This window comes from Salvelinus namaycush, chromosome 16 (assembly GCF_016432855.1).
Source record: "Salvelinus namaycush isolate Seneca chromosome 16, SaNama_1.0, whole genome shotgun sequence".
NCBI classification, from domain to species: domain Eukaryota; kingdom Metazoa; phylum Chordata; class Actinopteri; order Salmoniformes; family Salmonidae; genus Salvelinus; species Salvelinus namaycush.
In genome coordinates, this window is record NC_052322.1 from 5,678,582 (window position 1) to 5,694,194 (window position 15,613).

At 40.6% G+C, this 15,613-nt stretch overlaps 1 protein-coding gene across 1 annotated transcript in view; it reads right to left on the reverse strand.

Moving 5' to 3' along the window:
• The window catches only part of LOC120060862 (cadherin-related family member 1-like), a 95,228-nt gene that overhangs the window by 74,763 nt on the left and 4,852 nt on the right, over positions 1–15,613 (reverse strand). The window contains exons 3-6 of the mRNA XM_039010273.1: positions 10,546–10,691; positions 10,291–10,341; positions 10,053–10,142; positions 8,082–8,168 (exon numbers count right to left, since the gene is read on the reverse strand). Coding sequence (XP_038866201.1) covers positions 8,082–8,168; positions 10,053–10,142; positions 10,291–10,341; positions 10,546–10,691 — 374 coding nt within the window. The remainder of the gene's footprint in view (positions 1–8,081; positions 8,169–10,052; positions 10,143–10,290; positions 10,342–10,545; positions 10,692–15,613) is intronic.

A 15,613-nucleotide genomic window follows, 5' to 3' on the forward strand; every position in this document is an offset into this window, starting at 1 on the left:
ATACCCTTTGACTTATTGCACATTTTGTTGTGTTACAGCCTGAATTCAAAATGGATTTAAAAAAAATATTCTCACCCATCTACACACAATACCCCATAATGACAAAGTGAAAACAGGTTTTCAGAATTGTTTGCAAATGTATTGAAAATGACATACAGAAATATCTAATTTGCCTAAGTATTCACACCCCTGCGTCAATACTTTGTAGAAGCACCTTTGGCAGCGGTTACAGCTGTGAGTATTTCTGGGTAAATCTCTAAAAGCTTTCACCACCTGGATTGTGCAACATTTTAAAGTAGATTTAAGTCAAAAAAGGTAACTCATCCAACCAGGAACATTTACTGTCTTCTTGGTAAGCAACATCAGTGTAGATTTGGCCTTGTGATTTAGGTTATTGACCTGCTGAAATGTGATTTCATCTTCCAGTGTCTGGTGGAAAGCCAACTGAAAAAGGTTTCCCTCTAGGATTTTGCCTGTGCTTAGCTCCATTCCGTTTCTTTTTAATCCTGAAAAACTCCACAGTCCTTAATTATTACAAGCATACCCATACATGATGCAGCCACTACTATGCTTGAAAATATGGAGTGGTACTCAGTAATGTGTTGTATTGGATATAACCAAAACATAACACTTGGTATTCAGGACAAAAAGTTCATTGCTTTGCCACGTTTTTTGCAGTATTACATTTACATTTAAGTCATTTAGCAGACGCTCTTATCCAGAGCGACTTACAAGTACATACATTCATACTTTTTTTGTACTGGTCCCCCGTGGGAATCGAACCCACAACCCTTGCGTTGCAAGCGCCATGCTCTACCAACTGAGCCACACGGGGCCACACTTTAGTGCCTTGTTGCAACAGGATGCAACAGGATGCATGTTTTGGAATATTTTTATTTTGTTCAGGCTTCCTTCTTTTCACTGTCAATTAGGTTAGTACTGTGGAGTAACTACAATGTTGTTGATCCATCCTCAGTTTTCTCCTATTACAGCCATTAACTTCTTTGGGAAAGGGGGGCAGTTTTGAGTAGCTTGGATGAATAAGGTGCCCAGAGTAAACTGCTTGTTACCCAGGCTCAGAAGCTATGATATGCATATAAGTAGTAGATTTGGATAGAAAACACTCTAAAGTTTCCAAAACTGTTAAAATAATGTCTGTGAATAAGAGCTGTTTCAACAAGTGGACTAGGCTGAGGCCAATGAGTTGTTTACTGCGTGGTCACGCGCCGTTCCTTCTTTTTCCTCTGTAATGAATACGCTATTGTCCGGTTGGAATATTATTGAAGATTTATTATAAAAAGACCCCAAGGATTGATTGTAAACATCGTTTGACATGTTTCTACAAACTGTAATAGAACTCTTTTGACTTTTCATCTGGATTTTGCACTCCTTTGGAATAGTGAACTAAATGCGCGAACAAAATGGTATTTGGACATAAATATGGACGTAATCGAACAAAACAAACATTTCTTGTGGAAGTGGGAGTCCTGGGAGTGCATTCCGACGAAGATCAGCAAAGGTAAGTGAAGATTTATAATGCTATTTCTGACTTTTGTTGACTCCACAATTTGGCGGGTAACTGTATGGCTTGCTTTGGTGGCTGAACGCTGTACTCAGATTATTGAATATTGTGCTTTTGCCATAAAGCTTTTTTGAAATCTGACACAGCGGTTGCATTAAGAACAAGTTTATCTTTAAACTCTGCAACGGTTGTAAAATCATCATTGGCCTCATGGTGAATTCCCTGAGCGGTTTCATTCCTCTCCATCAACTGAGTTAGGAAGGACGCCTGTATCTTTGTAGTAACTTGGTGTACTGATGCACCATCCAAAGTGTAATTATTAACTTCACCAAAGCAATATACAATGACTGCTTTTTTTTACCCGATCTACCAATAGGTGCCCTTCTTTACGAGGCATTGAAAAACCTCCCTGGTCTTTGTGGTTGAATCTGTGGTTGAAATTCACTGCTCGACTGAGGGCCATTAAAGATAATTGTATGTGTGGGGTAGAGAGATGAGGTAATCATAAAAAAATTATGTTAAACACTTTCATTGCACACAGAGTGAGTTTATGTGACTTGTTAACACTAGAACCACCATAGGCCAATGGCTAGTGACATTTGCTTTTGTAAATAAAAAAACACCTTAGGTGTTGATACCATTTCTCTTTTACATTTTACTTTGTAAAAATAAACTGTTATGGGACCCTTTTATTTACTCTTACTCTATTACTAATCAAATTTATTAAGGGAAACGAAAAAATGCTTTGTGTTGCATTAGGCCTTTAGAATAATGCAAAACATATCCTTGACTCTATTCAACTTGATGAGCGGGAAATAAAAACGATGCCAGTCAGCCTGCACAGCCGGCCCATCGAAACTACACCTGAACTATACCGAAACTAATTTCACATATAATAAGAATCAGCCCATAGATAAGATTAAATTGACAATAATCTGGTGAGTGACAATAGTAGGCCTATCAGTTGTCAAATTGTACATGAGATGGACGCATCTTGTAATTTACAGATGCAGGGACATTTTTATATACTCTCAGAAAAATCATATTGTGCAGTTTCTATTACAATATAATTCGAGACGTGGTGTGATCATAACAACATACAGGAACTCAAGTCCTTTTGTTCACCTGACTTAGAATTCCTTACAGTCAAATGCCGACCGCATTATCTACCAAGAGAATTCTCTTCGAGTATAATCACAGACGTGTATACCCCCCCCCCCAAGCAGACACATCGATGGCCTTGAAATAACTTCATTGGACTCTATGTAAACTGGAAACCACATATCCTGAGGCTGCATTTATTGTAGCTGGGGATTTTAACAAGGCTAATCTGAAAACAAGGCTCCCTAAATTATATCAGCATATCGAATGCGTGACCCGGGCTGGTAAAACCCTGGATCATTGTTACTCTAACTTCCGCGACGCATACAAAGCCCTCCCCCGCTCTCCTTTCGGCCAATCTGACCACGATTCCAATTTGTTGCTCCCAGACAGAAACTAAAACAGGAAACGCCCGTGCTTAGGTCTGTTCAACGCTGGTCCGACCAATCGGATTCCACGCTTCAAGATTGCTTCGATCACGTGGACTGGGATATGTTCAGCATAGAGTCGGACAATAACATTGATGAATACGCTGATTCGGTGAGCGAGTATATTAGCAAGTGCGTCGGTGATTATTAAAACCTTCCCCAACAAGAAACCGTGGATTGATGTAGCTATTCCCTCCGCAAGGCAATCAAACAAGCTATGCATCAGTATAGAGACAAAGTAGAGTCGAAATTCAATGGCTCAGACAAGAGAGATATGTGGCAGGGTCTACAGTCAATCACGGACTACAAAAAGAAAACCAGCCCCATCGCAGACCACGATGTCTTGCTCCCAGACAAACTAAACAACTTCTTTGTTCGCTTTGAGGACAATACAGTGCCACAGACACGGCCCGCTACCAAAACATGCGGGCTCTCCTTCACAGCAGCCTACGTGAGTAAAACATTTAAACGTGTTAACCCTCGCAAGAATGCCGGCCCAGACGGCATCCCTAGACGCGTCCTCAGAGCATGCGCAGACCAGCTGGCTGGTGTGTTTATGGACATATTCAATCAATCCTTATCCCAGTCTGCTGTTCCCACATGCTTCAAGAGGGCCACCATTTTTCCTTTGTTCCTGTTCCCAAGAAAGCTAAGGTAACTGAGCTAAATGACTGTCGCCCCGTAGCACTCACTTCCGTCATCATGAAGTGCTTTGAGAGACTAGTCAATGACCATATCACCTCCACTCTACCTGAAACCCTAGACCACCTCCAGTTTGCTTACCACCCCAATAGGTCCACAGATGATGCAATCGCAATCACAATGCACACTGCCCTAACCCATCTGGACAAGAGGAATACCTATGTAAGAATGCTGTTCATCGACTACAGCTCAGCATTTAACACCACAGTACCCTCCAAACTCGTCATTAAGCTCGAGACCCTGGGTCTCGACCCTGCCCTGTGTAATTAGGCCCTGGACTTCCTGACGGGCCGCCCCCAGGTGGTGAGGGTAAGAAACAACATCTCCAGCCCGCTGATCCTCAACACTGGGGCCCCACAAGGGTGCGTTCTCAGCCCTCTCCTGTACTCCCTGTTCACCCATGACTGCGTGGCCATGCACGTCTCCAACTCAATCATTAAGTTTGCAGACGACATTACAGTGGTAGGCTTGATTACCAACAATGACGAGACAGCCTACAGGGAGGAGGTGAGGGCCCTCGGAGTGTGGTGTCAGGAAAATAACTTCACACTCAATGTCAACAGAACAAAGGAGATGATCATGGAATTCAGGAAACAGCAGAGGGAGCACCCCCCTATCCACATCAACGGGACAGTAGTGAAGAAGGTGGAAAGTTTTAAGTTCTTTGGCGTACACATCATTGACAAACTGAAATGGTTCACCCACACAGTCAGCATGGTGAAGAAGGCACAGCAGCGCCTCTTCAACCTCAGGAGGCTGAAGAAATTCGGCTTGTCACCAAAAACACTCAAACTTTTACAGATGCACAATTGAGAGCATCCTGTCGGGTTGTATCACAGAGTGGTACGGCAACTGCTCTGCCCACATCCGTAAGGCTCTCCAGAGGGTAGTGAGGTCTGCACAACGCATCACTGGGGGCAAACTACCTGCCCTCCAGGACACCTACACCACCCGATGTCACAGGAAGGCCAAAAAGATCATCCAGGACAACAACCACCCGAGCCACTGCCTGTTCACCCTGCTATCATCCAGAAGGCGAGGTCAGTACAGGTGCATCAAAGCTGGGACCGAGAGACTGAAAAACAGCTTCTATCTCAAGGTCATCAGACTGTTAAACAGCCATCATTAACATTGAGGGGCTGCTGCCAACATACTGACTCAAATCTCTAGCCACTTTAATAATTAACATTTGGATGTAATAAATATATCACTAGCCACTTTAACAATGCCACTTTATATAATGTTTACATACCCTACATTACTTATCTCATATGTATATACTGTACTCTATACCATCTACTGCATCTTGCCTATGCCGTTCGGCCATCGCTCATCCATATATTTTTATGTACATATTCTTATTCATTCCTTTACACTTTTTTTTCTCTGACTGTAGAATTATACAAAATCATTGACTCTATCTAAACAAACAAGTATTGTTGTTATTTTTTTAAATTGATATATTTCCACAAATATTTCTTCATGCAATTAATCCTTTATAATAGTTTATTTATCAAGCGTTGGTACTTATGTTTTCTGCACCTTGCGGGTTGATATGCATCTGATGCTAAATAGTGTTAAGCAAATGTTTACTTATTTAGGCTTGCCATAACAAAGGGCAAGCAAATACTTACTGACCCAAGACATTTCAGCTTTACATGTTTTATTAATTTGTGAACATTTTGAAAAACATAATTCCACTTTGACATTAAGGGGTATTGTGTGTAGGCCAGTGACATACAATCTAAATGTAATCAATTTTAAATTCAGGCTGTAAGACAACAACAACAAAAAGTAAAGGGGTGTGAATACTTTCTGAAGGCACTGCATGTTTGGGGCAAATTCAATACAACACATTACTGAGTACCACTCTCCATATTGTCAAGCATAGTGGCAGCTGCATCATGTTATGGGTAAGCTTGTAATTGTTAAGGACTGGGGAGTTAATCCAGGATGAAAAATAAACAGAATGGAGCTAAACACAGGCAGTCCTAGGGGAAACCCTACTTCAGGCTGCATTCCACCAGACACTGGGAGATGAATTCACCTTTCAGCAGGACAATAATCTAAAACACAAGGCCAAATATGCACTGGAGTTGCTTACCAAGAAGTCAGTGAATGTTCCTGAGTGGCCTTGTTACAGTTTTGACTTAAATCTACTTGAAAATCTATGGCAAGACCTGACATTGGTTGTCTAGCAATGATCAACAACCAATTTGATAGAGCTTGAATAATTTTTAAAAGAATAATGGGCAAATGTTGCCCGATCTAGGTGTAGAAAGCTCTTAGAGACTTACCTAGAAAGACTCACACCAGTAATCCCTGCCAAAGGTTCTTCTACAAATTCAAGGGTGTGAATACTTATGTAAATTAGATATTTCTGTATTTCATTTCCAATACATTTGCAAAACTTCTAAAAACATGTTTTCACTTTGTCATTATGGGCATTGCCATTGGCATCATGGAGTTGCATTAAGATAAATCCCATGCAGCCTTGTTTACAAGTTCAAACATTGGAATGTGAGATGTAATCTACACCTTGATTAGGCTGATAGAACTAATTATTTTGTTTAAAACTTCTTAGGGCTGCAATCCCGTTAACGGGATCGATATGACAACAGCCAGTGAAAGTGCAGGGCGCCAAATTCAAACAACAGAAATCTCATGATTAAAATTCTTCAAGCATACAAGTATTTCACACCATTTTAAAGATACACTTCTTGTTAATCCCACCACAGTGTCCGATTTCAAAAAGGCTTTACAGCGATAGCACCACAAACGATTATGTTAAGTCACCGCCAAATCACAGAAAAACACAGCCATTTTTCCAGCCAAAGACAGGAGTAACAAAAAGCAGAAATAGAGACAAAATTATTCACTAACCTTTGATGATCTTCATCAGATGACACTCATAGGACTTCATGTTACAAAATACATATGTTTTGTTCGATGAAGTTCATATTTATATCCAAAAACCTCAGTTTACATTTACATGTTCAGAAATGCCTCCAAAATATCCTGAGAAATTGCAGAGGGCCACATCAAATAACAGAAATACTCATCATAAACTTTGATGAAAGATACATGTTTTTACATAGAATTAAAGGTAAACTTGTTCTTAATGCAACCGCTGTGTCAGATTTCAAAAAAGCTTTACGGAAAAAGCAAAACATGAAATAATCTGAGTACGGCACTCAGAGCCCAATCAAGACAAAAAGATATCCGCCATATTGTGCAGTCAACAGAAGTCAGAAATAACATTATAAATATTCACTTACCTTTGATGATCTTCATCAGAATGCACTCCCAGGAATCCCAGTTCCACAATAAATGTTTTATTTGTTCGGTAATGTCCATCATTTATGTCCAAATAGCTACTTTTGTTAGCGCGTTTGGTAAACAAATCCAAAGTCACGAAGCGCGTTCACTAAAAGCAGACGAAATGTCACAAAGTTCCGTAACAGTCAGTAGAAACATGTCAAACGATGTATTGAATCAATCTTTAGGATGTTTTTAACATAAATCTTCAATAATGTTCCAACCGGAGAATTCCTTTGTCTTCAGAAGTGCGATGGAACAGAGCTCGCTCTCACATGAACGCCCATGGTCAGCGCATGTTCAGGTCATGGTAGACCTTACTCAATCCCCTCTCATTCGGCCCCCCTTCACAGTAGGAGCATCAGACAAGGTTCTAAAGACTGTTGACATCTAGTGGAAGCCGTAGGAAGTGCAAAATGACCCCTTATCCCACTGTGTATTCGATAGGTGATGAGTTGAAAACCTACAAACCTCAGATTTCCCACTTCCTGGTTGGATTTTCTTCTCAGGTTTTTGCCTGCCATATGAGTTCTGTTATACTCACAGACATCATTCAAACAGTTTTAGAAACGACGGAGTGTTTTCTATCCAGAACTAATAATCATATGCATATAATAGCAACTGGGACTGAGGAGCAGGCAGTTTACTCTGGGCACCTCTGGGCACCTTTTCATCCAAGCTACTCAATACTGCCCCTGCAGCCATAAGAAGTTTAATCATGTTTTATTTGAGGGTAATTATTTAAATATAGCCTTCACATTTTCGTTTTTAACTTCTAACGCAAGTAGGATGGGTCGGGCTTCCTGACAATGATTAAGAGCAGCTGATCACCAATTTGATAGCTCCAAAAAAGTTACACCCCTGAAACCGACAAAACATCAACTATGTGGGAGTCGGCTATGGCCGGTTAACACGTGATCTGATTGAATCTAGGCCCGAGGGCAGACCTGCAGTGACCTCCTGGGTGGGCACTGGTTAAAGGGGTTTATCCCAGCCAGATGTTACAGTACCTGTAGATAGAAGGTGATCGAGCCTCCAGAGCCTGTATCCCGATCCACAGCCAGCACTTTGTAGATACTGCTCCCACTTTCAGAGTTCTAGGAAAAGCAGGGAAAACCACAGAGAAGTAATGTAGGACATGACATGTAGCACAAATTGAATAAGCTAGAGTAGAGTGATCGCTGTTTTGGTTTAACTTCATTTGGGGGAGAACCTTTTCCGCTGGTTACACTTTCTCTAGGTTTTTTGCAGTTTTCATGTGAACTGATACCTATTCAAATCTCTTTCAAAGCAAATCAATGTTAATGACCATGAACGTATGGACTTGACGCAATAGGGAAGAAGTGACATCTTGTCATCAGCTAAGACAGCTATACTTTCTAAAGCCCATGGACGTTTGCCTTTTAGCTAATATAAGGAAAGTGTAGCATCAACGGATGTGATTTTTTTTGTAATATGTTATTGCCTTCATTTTTAGAAATGAAATTATATTAGCCAACAGGAAAACATATATGTGTTCTATAATGAGATCTGTACAAGGTCTGGACTTCCTATTATGTTCCCTATAAGCCCTGCTTGGGAAAAAAACATAGACCAGCATACATTTCAAGCTGGTCTGACCAGCATGGTCCAGCAGGTCTGACCAGCATGGTCCAGCAGGTCTGAACAGCATGGTCTAGCTGGTTTTGCTGGTTGACCAGCATGGTCTGTTGACCAGCATGATCAGTCTGAAACTTTGCACACACCCTGTTGCCATCTTGTGGACAAAAGCTTATGCTGATCTATGCAGTTTTTTTTAAAGCAGGGAGATCTTGTTTTTCTGTACAGTATAACCCAAAAACCTGGACATCATGTCCAGTGCAGTATAGCTGTGCAAATTCCACTTTGGGATGCATTGTATACCGACTGTTGAATTTTAATTAATAGGGCTAGGCCCCTTTTTTTTCCTCCACTTCCTGTCTGAATGACGTACCCAAAGTAAACTGCCTGTAGCTCAGGTCCTGAAGCCAGGATATGCATATAATTAGTACCATTGGAAAGAAAACCCTTTGAAGTTTGTAGAAATGTTAAAACAATGTAGGAGAATATAACACAATAGATATGGTAGGAGAAAATGCAAAGAAAAACCAACCATAATTTTTTTTTGAGAGAGAGACCATCCTCTTAGAAATGCAAGAGAAAGGTCTTATTGAAAATTAGCTCCCTGGATGCAATTCCTATGGCTTCCACAGGTTGTCAGCAGTATATGTTCAAGGTTTCTGGCTTGTAACTTCAAAAACGAATAAGAAATATCAGTTTTAGTAGAGGGACACAGTTTTGGAAATTCGTGTTTGCGTGCACCATGAAGACATTATGCACCTGCTAAAATCGGTTTCCTATTGAACATACTTCTTTCAAGAAATAAATATTATAGTTTGATTACATTTTAAAGTATCTGAGTAGTAAATAGAAACATATTTTGACTTGTTGAAACAAAGTTTTTTCAGATTCCTACATGTTGAACGAGTGGATTACTCAAATCGATGGCGCCAACTAAATAGACTTTTTGGGATATAAAGAAGAATTTTATCTAAGAAAACGATACTACATGTTATAGCTGGGAGCCTTTGGATGACAAATTAGGGGAAGATTTTCAAAAAGTAAGTGAATATTTAATCGTTATATGTGAATGTATGAAACCTGTGCCAGTGGAAATGATTGTGATGCATATTTTGGTGCAGTCCTCAAACAATCACATGGCATGTTTTCGCTGTAATAGCTACTGTAAATCGGTCAGTGCAGTTAGATTAACGAGAATGTAAGCTTTCAGACGATATAAAAGACACTTAAATATACATAAATGTTTAAAATCCATAATATTTATTATTATTTATTTGAATTGCGCGCCCTGCAGTTTCAAAGGAAGCGGGACACCTAGCTCTAAGAAGTTTTAAAAACACTGAAATTAAAACACTTTTTATTTGAAGGCCACAATGTCTTACCTCTGGAACATCCAAAAAGGAGGGCAGGTTTTTGAACACTGGTCGTTCATCATTGGCATCCATGACAAACACTGTGACCTTTTCAGTAACCTGCAACAAGAGAGACAGGGAATTCAGTGACATATTATATATGAGTGACAGATAATTCATAGTGTCTATAATATATGTATGTATTTTGTATTATATTATATTTCATTTGGTTTACGTATTTAAACCAAGATTAACTGAATATGCTTACCTTACTTCGGCCATCTGTGATACTGACAAGAACTTCAATAGAATCTAAAATCTTTAGTGGCAGAGAAAATAATGTCTCTCAAAATACAGTAGTATATGAAAGAAAAATTCAAGACTTTGAGGCCACTGAATGTGAATGAAAGCTACTCATAAGACTAGTATATATACAGTATATTATACTCATAGAAAAATATTTCATATGAACCAATCAGAAAACAATCTGAGTGTATATGCTATATGTTGATGTAAGCTATACCTCTCTGTCCAGTTGTTCCACCAGAGTTATGTTTCCAGACTTGGGCTCCACTCTGAAGTATTCTTTGGCACCGGGTTCAAAGCTCAACCCATACCTCACCTCCTGGCCTTCCGGGTCGGTGCCATTGAGAGCATAGATCTGTGTGCCTGAGGAGCAAATATATCATATTTTCACAACAAGTTACATTCTCAATCTAAGCTGTGATTTTAGAAAAAAAAATTGACAAATACTTGGAGAATTGAATAGGTTTGTTTCTATAGATAAAGTAAAGTCTTAGGCACTGGCGGGGAGGAAGGGGAGGAAGGTCCGCCGTTTTGTGGGGAAAAGTCTAAAACAATAATTGTCAACAATGTCATCCCAGTAAAAGCATGCTAATGGCTCATCTCATCGGCTTTTCCCCCCTCAAACTAATTGTCATACTGTAAAGAAAATCCTGTAATTTTTACAGTAAATTACTGGCAGCACAGAAGCCAGTAAATTACCGTAGATTTACAGGACTTTTACTGAAACAAACATTTACAGCATTTTACTGGAACACCTGACTACAGCAACATGCTGTATTTTCTAGAATGTACTGTACTGGAAGCACAGCGGATAGTAAAATGTTGCAGATCTACAATGTAGGCAGCTAGTGCCAACATTTGACAGTATTTCTGTTCTATGTACAGTTGAAGTCGGAAGTTTACATACACCTTAGCCAAATACTTTTAAACTCAGTTTTTCACAATTGACTGTCTTAGGTCAGTTAGGAACACCACTTTATTTTAAGAATGTGAAATGTCAGAATAATAGTAGAGAGAATGATTTACTTCAGCTTTTATTTATTTCATCACATTCCCAGTGGGTCAGAAGTTTACATACACTCAATTAGTATTTGGTAGCATTGCTTTAAATTGTTGAACTTGGGTCAAACGTTTTGGGTAGCCTTCCACAAGCTTCACAAAATAAGTTGGTTGAATTTTGGCCCATTCCTCCTGACAGAGCAGGTGTAACTGAGACAGGTTTGTAGACCTCCTTGTTCGCACACACTTTTTCAGTTCTACTCACACATTTTCTATAGGATCAGGGCTTTGATGGCCACTCCAATATCTGGACTTTGTTGTCCTTCAAGGAACACATTTTCATTCTAGCCCGCCTACCCTACCTTTATAAAGCAGGGATCATCAGCTAGATTCAGCCGCGGGCCGATTTATTTCTTGAGTGGATGGTCAGGTGGCCGAAACATAATTACAAATCATTTGAAGACTGCAAAATGACAGCAATAAGCCCAAACAGATATAATATTTGAATAATATCTGGCCACTCTACCATAAAGGCCTGATTGGTGAGGTGCTGCAGAGATGGTTGTCCTTCTGTAAGGTTCTCCCATCTCCTCAGAGGAACACCTCCCAGACCAAGGCCCCTCAATTTGGCCAGGCGGCCAGCTCTAGGCAGAGACTTGGTGGTTCCAAACTTCTTCCATTTAAGAATGATGGAGGCCACTGAGGCCATTTTTCTGGGATTAAAGGTCAAAAGCAAAAATAGAGCGCTAATTTGAACCTACGGTGTCAGAAAAAAAAGAACCAGCCATTTATCTATCGTAATTTAAGAGAAATCGTACAATGTACAATTGGTGATGTTCAATTCTTTTATTTTTTTTATTTTTTTAAGTTTCAGATCCAGTTGCAACGTGTTCAGACGAATCCGTTAAGGTGGGTTTCGGAGCTCTGCGAGATTTCTGTGATTTTCTGTGATTTTCTGAAATAACACACACTCATTCAACCCTCGGTAAATAAGTCAGTTCTTAAAACCTCTTAAGGATTAGGGGTGGAGTTTACACTTTTGGGGAAAATCGTTCAAAATTTAAAACGGCCTCCTACTCAATTCTTGCTCGTACAATATGCATATTATTATTAATATTGGATAGAAAACACTCTCTAGTTTCTAAAACAGTTCTAATTATTTCTCTAAGTGAAACAGAACTCTTTTTACAGCCAATTTCCTATCCGGAAGTGAGATTTCCAAAATCGAGGTCTCTCTTCAAGAGCTTGTCTATAAAAGGGCATGTCACTTATGACTGTAGAAACACGCCATACGCCTTCCCCTGGGTGTCATGCGGAAATGAGAGCAGAAATGAGGTGATTATCTCGTTCAGGGGTTGAATACAACCTCTTTGATTGAGAGGACCGCCATTTATTTTTTGTTGGGAGGCGCGAATTTGGACCTGGTATAGCCTCCTGGAAAACCGTCGTTATTGATGAATATGATCTCCGGCTTCGATTTTATTCGATACATGTCACAATATCATCCTAAAGTATGTTTTTTCAATATAGTTTAATTATATTATTGAAATTTATTCTGGACTTTAGACGTGATGCGACGCAAGAATTTTGTCAAGATGGAGAGGTTAGCGTCGCACTGCCAGTGTGCTTGCTAATTCAAGAGGGAAATCGTTCGTTCTGGATCGAAATAAAGACGTTTCTGAACAAAGGACCCCTTGGAGAACATTCTGATGGAAGATCAACAAAGATAAGGACCCAATTTGGGATGCTTTTTCATATATCTGTCGAACTGTGCTATGCTACCGTTCGACTAGAATCAATGCTGCTGTGTGCTAGCTAATGTAGTAAGCTAATATAACGATATATTGTGTTTTCGCTGTAAAACACTTAGAAAATCGGAAATATTAGCTATATTCACAAGATCTTTGTCTTTCATTTGCTATCCACCATATATTTTTCTGAAATGTTTTATGATGTGTAATTAGTAGTTGACGTTGGTGTCTATTTACTCTGGCTGCTCCCGTGCTATTTCTGACTGTAGCTATGATGGTAGCTATGATGGTAGCAGTAATGTAAAACTGATTTATAGCTCAAATATGCACATTTTTTGAACAAAACATAGATTTATTGTGTAACATGTTATAGGACTGTCATCTGAGGGAGTTGTTTCTAGGTTAGTTAGGTTGGTTCTAGGTTAGTTAGGTTGGCTTTGTGCATGCTACCTGCATGCTACCGGTGCTGTGAAAAATGTCTGTCCTCTTTTGTATTTGGTGGTGAGCTAACATAAATATACGTGGTGTTTTTGCTGTAATACATTTAAAAAATCGGACATGTTTTCTGGATTCACAAGATGTTTATCTTTCAAATGCTGTATTGGACTTGTTAATGTGTGAAAGTTAAATATTTCAAAAAAAAAAAAATTTGAATTTCCCGCTCTGCCTTTTCAGTGGAATGTGGGAGGAGTTCCGCTAGCGGAACCCCTATCCTAGACAGGTTAACGTAAAGACTTAAAACTCAATTTTCTATAAGAGCCTACCCCAAGGAGGATATGTGTTCACTTTCAGCTTCCTGTGTCAACTGGAAATACCTTAAAAAGGTGTCATAGGGGCTTTTTTGAAGGGTTAAAAAGGTCAGATCATTTTAAAAAATTCATATGTATGATTAGGCAACCCTCATGAACTGTAAATCAGTCATTTCTCCTAACAGATGTCAAAGAAAAGCTCTCTCTTAGGCCTCCCGGGTGGCGCAGTGGTCTAGAGCACTGCATCGCAGTGCTAGCTGCGCCACCAGAGTCTCTGGGTTCGCGCCCAGGCTCTGTCGCAGCCGGCCGCGACCGGGAGGTCCGTGGGGCGACGCACAATTGGCTTAGCGTCGTCCGGGTTAGGGAGGGTTTGGCCGGTAGGGATATCCTTGTCTCATCGCGCTCCAGCGACTCCTGTGGCGGACCGGGCGCAGTGCGCGCTAACCGAGGGGGGCGGGTGCACGGTGTTTCCTCCGACACATTGGTGCGGTTGGCTTCCGGGTTGGAGGCGCGCTGTGTTAAGAAGCAGTGCGGCTTGGTTGGGTTGTGCTTCGGAGGACGCATGGCTTTCGACCTTCGTCTCTCCCGAGCCCGTACGGGAGTTGTAGCGATGAGACAAGATAGTAATTACTAGCGATTGGATACCACGAAAATTGGGGAGAAAAGGGGATAAAAAAAAAAAAAAAAAAAAAAAAAGCTCACTCACACACACACACACACACACACACACACACACACACACACACACACACACACACACAGCAAGGATGGAGTGACACAGTGCGGGGCTTAAAGACACACAGAGCCTGCAATTGCATTACCATAATCACTAGGCTGTGCCGAGTTCAACGAGATGCCCCGCTTGACCGTAGCTCGCTCGGTCTGAGCGCAACTGCCGTGAAAAATAGAAGGCCCAAAATTAAGCCTGGCCCTAAATTTCAGGTGCTTTTGGGTGACAGCAGGAGAACCGTTAGGGTGAGAAGCACAATTCGACCTCAGGAACGTTCCTGAGGTCCTCCCGATCTGTGCAAGCCTAACCTTGACAGATTGGCATTTTAGGGATAGGGGGCAGCATTTTCACTTTGAATCGCGTGCCCATAGTGAACTGCCTCCTACTCTGTCCCAGATGCTAATATATGCATATTATTATTAATATTGGATAGAAAACACTCTGAAGTTTCTAAAACTGTTTGAATTATGTCTGTGAGTATAACAGAACTCATATGGCAGGGAAACTTCCAAACAGGAAGTGGAAATTCTGGGGCTGGTTGATGTTAAACTCATCGTCTATTCACATCCCAGTAATATATGGATCTGTTCGCACTTCCTACACCTTCCACTAGATGTCAACAGTTAGTAGAACGTGGAATGAAGCCTCTAGTGCAGGGGTGTCAAACTCATTCCACGGAGGGCCTAGTGTCTGCAGGTTTTTGGTTTTTCCTTTCAATAAAGCCCTAGACAACCAGGTGTGGGGAGTTCCTAACTAATTAGTGATGTTAATTCATCAATCAAGTACAAGGGAGGAGCGAAAACCCGCAGACACTCGGCCCCCCGTGGAATGAGTTTGACACCTGTGCTCTAGTGTGATGTGGGGCCGGATGGCAGCTATTTGAGTCAGTGGTCTGGCAGAATGCTAGTTCCTGGTCATGCGCACTAGTCATGATATGGCCATGAGTTCCATTACTCTGTAGACAAAAACGAATGCTCCGGTTGGAACGTTATTGGATATATATGATAACAACATCCTGAAGATTGATTCTCTACTTAATTTGACCAGTTTATTCGA